The 7,661-nt window shown below is 41.6% G+C and overlaps 1 protein-coding gene across 1 annotated transcript; it reads left to right on the forward strand.

The window, feature by feature from the left end:
* Positions 1–5,581: 5,581 nt before the first annotated feature.
* LOC114617074 (zinc finger and SCAN domain-containing protein 5B-like) lies at positions 5,582–6,976 on the forward strand. Its single transcript, XM_028762593.1, has one exon. It carries the CDS (start codon positions 5,582–5,584, stop codon positions 6,974–6,976), a length of 1,395 nt encoding a protein of 464 aa, XP_028618426.1.
* Positions 6,977–7,661: the final 685 nt, after the last annotated feature.

The raw sequence follows: 7,661 nt of genomic DNA on the forward strand, positions 1-7,661 counted from the left end.
GTCTAATGTTTGTTGATTGATGAATAGTAATGACAATGTGGTACACATACACAATGCAATTTTATTCAACTATAAACAAAAATGAAATTATTAAAGTGTATAGGAAAATGGATAGAACTGGGAAAAATTATATTGACTAAGGTAACTCAATGAGAGAATGATAAAACCACATGTTCTCTCTTGTATGCAGATCTTAGCTTCCTGTTTTAGAGCTCTGGCTTTTAGTTGAAGGGAGTGTATACGGAGGCCAGAGAATGGCCAAGCTTGGGGTGGTAGAGACATTGAGATAAAAAGATATTAAAATGAACTAGATATAAAAGGATGCAGGGAAAATGGACTAACAATGGTTAGAAGGTAGGGGTGGGCACACCATGGTTACCAAAAATAAAGGAGGTATGAATAAGCCATACAGAAACCTCCTACCTTAAAAGGTAACTCTGTGTGTGTGTGTGTGTGTGTGTGTGTGTGTGTGTGTGTGTGTGTGTCTTTGTCTGTGTCTTTGTGTGTAATGGACTGGAGGTACCCCATGTAGATAGATAATACTTTGGCTACTTCTCCCAGAATATTGATGGTTCGGTTCTGGTTTGTGTTTGTAACAATCTCAGTGCCAATATGGAAATCTTCTCTATGAGTTGTTGGTCTGAGAGGTGTCAGAGGCCTGCAAAACAATACAGACTATTGTCATTGCTTTTGCTTGCTCACCAGAAACATAGGGCAAGACCCTGTCACCACAGAGTCAGGTTATAAGACATGGAGAAAGCAAGATAGAAATGAGCTGAATGGTTCTTTCTACCTGGGTAGCATATAGACTATTGGAAGGTTCTATGTAGGCTGCTGGAGAAGAAAACTCACTGTTGATCTTCCTCGGCTGTAGATCCTATGTCCTATAATATGTGCCAGGCAAGATGCACCCCGCATGCAGCCATAGCATGATTATTGTGGGGAGTAAGCATTCACTTTCTGATTGAAGTCAAGAGATAGCCACTCCACAGGAGAAAATGCATACCTGATTCTGTAAACCATGTCAAAATCCTATGAGTAGGGAGATCATAGGCCCTAGTAGAAAACCTATTACTGTTGTTCTGCTAAATACACATGTGAAACTGCCCTCTAGGTAGAATTTATACCAATAGACCAGTAGTTTTCTCAATATAGGCCAAGGATGCTTCTTTTTTACAATAGGTGATGGTTAATACAGAGACTTATATCTGGTCAACATGATGAGAATAAATGACTGTTGTATGTTCACAAAGAAATAGAACATCTATATCACCCTTGAAGAATCAAAGAATACTGCAAAAGTGAGATGAAAAGAAAGTCAGACTCAGAAGATGGGGGTGGATAAGCATGAAATATTTTACATGGAGAAAGGAGTAAGAGGATGGGTAGAAAAATGGGAGTAGGGATCATGGTTAACAAAAACAAAAAAGGATGTGGCATAGTCATGAACATAAAACATTCCATCATAGACCTGCACAAGACTGGGCACTTCTATGTTCTATCATGAGTGAGCTAGGCACCCATGAGTCCTCTCTCTAAACCAACCTTCCTCCTTCTCCTCCTCATCTGTCTGTCTGTCTGTCTGTCTGTCTATCAGGGTAGGTAGATATCCCTCTTTTCCTCCCTTTCTCTTTCCTTCCACTTCCCTTGCTTCTTCTTGTCTCTCCCTCCTGCCTTCCCTCCTACTCCATCTCCCTCCTTCCCTATTTTCCCTTCTCCCTCCTCTCCCTCTCTTTCTTTTCTCCTTCCTCCTCTATCTCCTCACCTTCTCTATCTTCCTCCCCTTCTTCCTTCACTCTTCCTTTCTCCTTTCCAGTGTGTGTATGTGTATGAGTTGGGGGGAGGGGGAGAAGAGGCAGAGATGGAGAGAAAGAGAGCCAGCCCTTGATGGCATTTATCATACCTGATCAACTATAGTTTCTCTTAAGTTCACAGAGTGCTCATTACCCAAGGATCAAAGCAGGAGAAACAGGAAGAATGGAATCATTCCAACCACCCCAGATGGATCAGTTCTGCAGTGTATAAGCTGGCAGCTCTTTTCCTAAGGGCACAGAAATTAAATTAAAAATTAAACATCACATGCCTTTGGCCAGAAATGACCATGACATGCGAAATCAGTAAGATAAATAGTTCATCATTAACAGCTAATAATTTCATAAAAGATAATGGAAAGAAAAGCCTTCATTGCTACATGTCTGGATAGAAGATCCTGTGGATTGAATGCCATGCAACACATAGTGTCTAGCCACATCAGGGGATGCTTTTGGGACCAGTCACTCCATGGGTCACTAAGACAGAAAAGAGTGCAGCACTCCAAGGCTTTTTGTTTGTTGGTTTATTTTACTGTTTTCTTCCTCTAAAAATGTTTTCAAAATATGAGTTGTTTCACTTCAGTGAAGGTACCAAAAGCTAGCATCATTTAAAATCCCCAAACATCTTGTAAAAAGAGAAGACTAGATCATATTTTAAATTTTGTTGCTGTGAATCATAAAAATACAAATGAGATGAAAATTACAGAAGCTCCATGATCCTCTGTGCTTAGACCTAATACTGAAGCTGATAGGTCTGCCTGGTCCTTTCATCACCACATGGGGTCATCTCAACCATGTAGAGTTGGCATATTATTTGCATGTTGGCAAGACAATTACTTGAATGTGCAGGAAAAAAAGACAGAACCCAAACAGAAAGTAAACACCCTTTTAATAACTGATGCAGTAAATGAAAAAACATTTTCTTTCATGAGAATATATTACTTGACCTTCTGCAGAGACAAGTTCATTCGATTTAATTTTGAGGAAATGATTTTTTTTTCCAGTCAGAGATGTTTTGATTTGACGGTGGGTTAGGTTGCAAACAGGCTATTAGAATGATATTTTAGCTTTTTTCCCTAAAGAATAGCCCATTAGTTGCTTGTGAATATTCATCTTCCAGCCCCCTACTCTGTCATGTTCAAGGCAGAGCTGTAATATTATAATGTTTTCATTGATGTAATTAATAGAAAACATTACTCATTAACTTAGCACCAAATTGAGCACTTGACAAATGTACGCAGGACCTTGCCCTTATAAATTTAATATAGATAGGAGGGAAAGTATTGACTCTACAATGGGAAATCAAGGGCATTACTGTAGAAATAAATTTTGAGAGTTGAGAATACATTTTACTGAAGTTTTCTGTTTGTTTGTTTGTTTTATTCCTTTTTGGTTTTTCCTTTTTATTTTTTGTTTTCTTTTGAGGGAAAGTTGCAAGAACAGAGAGGAGAAATGAAGAAATGGGGAGACAAGTAGAACTGGGGTTCATGACTCACAAAAAATAAATAAGAAGTTAAAAATAAAATACCAGAAGCAAGATGAATACTGCAAAAGGCAATAACATGCAACACGGAAATACTACCCCCCCCAAATAATAATAATAATAATAATAATAATGATCCACCACTCTGCTCCATTTTTTTTGTTCTGATTACCTCTTGTGTAATCTTGTACAATCAGAAAAGCTAAGGAATAGAACACATGAAGACCCATCCCATCACCAGTTTAATGATACATACTGTAACCATTAAAACATGTGCTTAGGTGAGTATCAACTTATCTCCAAATGTCACAAGAAATTGAATAATTATGACTGAAGGATAGAAAATAGGATTTTAAACCACACCACACACATTTGAAATGTGGTTAAAGGCTGGATTTGTATTTGTATAATTTGAAAGAAAGATTAGAATATACAACAGACTTTCTTTCCTGACCTAGTCCAGTCCTTGACCCACATGATCAGCTGGGGTTGGGATGGTGGGGATGTGAGGTGCTATAGAACAGGTGGGCGCTGGCGTGAACCTGACCAGACATAATTACCAGGTATCTAGAGAGGAAATTGGGTACCAAGAGGCCAAGGCAGGTTACCGTTTTATCCTTTGTGTAGGTCAGGAAGTGAAGCTGAGAGGTTGCTCCTTGAACAAAGTCCCACAGCTGGTTAATTATAGTACTGGGAATCAACTCTAAGTTTTCTGCTTCCAAAGCCCTCATTTTCCCCATAAGGCTGTCTTCTGAAAAACAACAACTACAAAGCCTCATATGGCATCTGATCAACAAAACACCTTTACAATTAATTAGTCTTCCTTTAATAAGAAAACCAGAGCAAGCCTGTACACCTCAGACTCCCCTAACCTTTGCCCATTTTGCTTAACCTCCACTAAAGGTTCACTGTTCCTGTGAGTCTCTCAGATACACTATCAAGAGCTGAAGTCTTAACATCTTTAAATGAAGTCAGCCATCTTCCTTTCTATTTCAAACTTGCCTGGCACACACCTGCATCACTAGGACGTGTATTCTGGGAAGACTCAATGAAATAGAATATTCTTCTAGGTTGATGAGAACGCAAGAGTTGGTTAAAAAAAAAAAAAAAGTCTTCTAAGCTGATGAGAAAAAAAACCCAAGGAGCATTCCAGGCAACCACAGGATAAAGCTGGAACAGAGGGTTTTGAGTAAGACCACTTTCAGAGGTCCTACGTGAAACCACAAAAATGGGAGTCAATTTCATAAGAGCATAAAGAAATGTGTGTTTATGTGGGCATAACAATGGCTCCATTCCTTATTCTGAGATCCTGCCAGTTCAGCATGGGATGGAAATGGAATGTTGTGGTTCTTGCCTCTGGGACAAGGCCAGCAGGCCTGGGCTTCCAGCAGCCTTGAGAGCTGCTAGGGCTTATTTGTATAATAAAGTACACGTTTCCCCTTTCAAGGAAGGTCCTCCTTGTTAATGTTAATGATTCCATGATAATCAGAGGAGGCAGGAGTCAGAGAGGCAAAGGTGTGCCTAAGATCTTAGCTGCAATGGGACCTACAGGACAGCCCTTAAGGCTGTGAGGGGGGGAAACTCTGAAAACATGAGTTCAAATATAATTTCTCAGCTATGCAAAAATAAGGATGCAATATGAAATATATGAGGGGCTTCATGAATCTAAAAGAACAAAAGCACCTGCGATTTTTTGTGAGCCGACTTGTCAGAGAGATACTAACGAAGGAGATACAGGGACTTAGGGAGTGGTGATTACAGGAGATCCCACCCAGCTAAGTTTTTTGTTGATGCTTACAAAGGCAGACAGATTCCTGAGTTCAAGGCTAGCCTGGGACAAAGGGAATTTAGGTCCAGTCACAGGTGTGATAGAAATGGTAATTTCAGGACTGGGTCCCACCCAGCTAGTTTGTCCTCTGTGCTTAACAAGGGCAGACAGGACTTTGCAGACAGACAAGAGACTGCGGACTCAAATACAGGACTAGCAAATCTAGCTCTATAACCCAGGCTATTCTGGCACTCCATCCTCCTGCCTTAGCCTCGAGAGCGAGCTGGAAGCGGAAGTCAGAACCTTCAGGGCCAGCATTCTTTTTAATTAACATAATTATACCAAGCCTTGAGGATGAAGAACGCAAGAGTCCATTGTGGAGCTGCTTACTCGGAGTCCCAGCTTTCAGGAGGCTTCTGGACCAACATTGAGCCTATCTCTGTGGCAAAACCGGTAGGCTGCTTTAGACAGAAGTCACTTCAAACTTTTCCTAGACCAAGGGGAATATTCACCAAAGATATGGCTATGAATGTGCCATCAGATAGCCCTGTCGGATCCGGGCAGCCGCTGTCACTAATATCCCAGGTAAAACATGGAGAAAAACAAAACTACAATCCCGATTTTTGGCACATGAAGTTTCGAGGTTTCAGTCCCGTAGAGGAGTCCGACCCGATCCAGGATCTCAGGAGAATCTCTGAGCTATGCTATCGGTGGCTGAGGCCGGACTTGAACAGCAAGGAGGAGATCCTGGATCAGCTGGTGTTGGAGCAGTTCATAATCTGCATGCCACCAGAGCTGCAGGCCTTAGTGAAGGAAAGCGGAGTGAAGAGCTGCAAAGACCTGGAAAAGATGCTGAGAGAGGGAAAACCTCACAAGTGGTCCATAATCTACTCCCAAGGGCAGGCATACCTCCGGGATCCCAGTGTTGAGAATGCTGAAGCCCCCGAGGAGAAATGGGATCATACGGATTTGTCCCAAGAGCACCTATCAAATGAGAGCAAGGAATCTCGCAACAGAGGCCAGGTCAGCCCAGAGCTGCCGAACATATCAGAGACTCAAAAGCCATCCACCAGCCAGGAAGAGGACATTTTGCTGGGACTGATTCCTGAGAGGAGATGGGCAGACTACCTGAGACCTGAGCAGAGCCTGGGGAGTGACTCAGTTCCTGACTGGAAAGAGGCGAAAGTGTCTGTGTTCGTTGGTCAGGACCCTCAGCCAACACAGGGTCCTGCTGGTTCTCTCAGAGTAAATGCCGTGCTGCCCCTAAAAGAGACTGGTGTGGATGCTGTACCATCGTTCACCCATATTCTGGAAAAAGATTTAGCCTTGAATAGGGATCTTCAGAGTCTTCGTGGTTTCAACTTACCTACTTCCCAAGGAGTGGCCTCCTATGTAGGCAATATAGAAGATGGACTAGAGCCTGCTAACACACAGCCTGCTAACCCACCGCGGGTAGAGCAAGCTGACAGTCTTGCTGGCCAGGCTCGGTTTCAGTGTACTAAATGCAAGAAGAGGTTTCTTTACAGGTCTCATTTTGACCTCCACCAGAGGTCACACACAGGAGAGAGACCCTTCAAGTGCAACTTGTGCAAAAAGGCCTTTCGACAGTCCTCCGACCTGAAAGTCCACCAGCGTGTCCACACCGGGGAGAAGCCTTACACGTGTGCAGTCTGCCTAAAGGAGTTCGCCCACAGGTCCACCCTGAAGAGTCACAGTCGGATCCACATGAAGGAGAAGCCTTATGTGTGTGAGGATTGTGGGCAACGCTTCAGCCACAAGTGCAACCTCACTGTCCATTTCCGAATCCATCGCGACTTGAGACCCTACATCTGTAAGAAGTGTGACAAGGCTTTCCGACAGCACGGGACTTGGAAGCGACACATGAAAGCCCACTTGAGAAAAGCGTCTGTGTAACTCTGGATCCAGTCTTTTCCCGGAAAGACTGAGATTGGAGTATTTTCCCGGAGAAATGGAGACTGGGTTGTCACTATTCCATGAGGTCTCATCCCTTCAGGGTCACTGTATGTATAGAGTTTTCATTGGTGTTCTGTTTCACTATACGCTGAGTTTTCATTTGTTTGAGATAGGGTTAGAATATATATATAATATATATTATATATATAGAAAGTTAAATGTTTTGAAATTAAATTTTCATTTAAGTTTTAAAAAGGCAGATAGATCTCTGAATTTTTGCTATATTATACATATATATATATATATTACACATATATATATATATATATTGCTTGCTGTCTCCTAAGAATCAAGGAGCTGGGGTTATGGAATGTTAATTTATAGGAAAATCAAAAGAGAACCTGGAATAAATGATTGGATTGATATATAATATAATAAGAATCAAGGAGCTGGGGTTATGGGATGTTAATTTATAGGAAAATCAAAAGAGAACCTGGAATAAATGATTGGATTGATATGTAATATAAAAGACTGGGGCTTATGATATGCAAGAGAAATTTTTTAGACTAGCAAGAGAGAACTACTTGGAGAACTGTCTTGAGCAGGAGAGAGAGAGAGAGAGAGAGAGAGAGAGAGAGAGAGAGAGAGAGAGAAGTCTAGAGCTCTCTAGAGGACAAAGAACAAA

Source organism: Grammomys surdaster, unplaced genomic scaffold (assembly GCF_004785775.1).
Source record: "Grammomys surdaster isolate TR1022 unplaced genomic scaffold, NIH_TR_1.0 134, whole genome shotgun sequence".
Classification (NCBI taxonomy): Eukaryota; Metazoa; Chordata; class Mammalia; order Rodentia; family Muridae; genus Grammomys; species Grammomys surdaster.

Excerpts from the sequence above, each read along its gene's own strand:
- LOC114617074 (XM_028762593.1), top strand. The coding sequence starts at position 5,582 with ATGGCTATGAATGTGCCATCAGATAGCCCTGTCGGATCCGGGCAGCCG.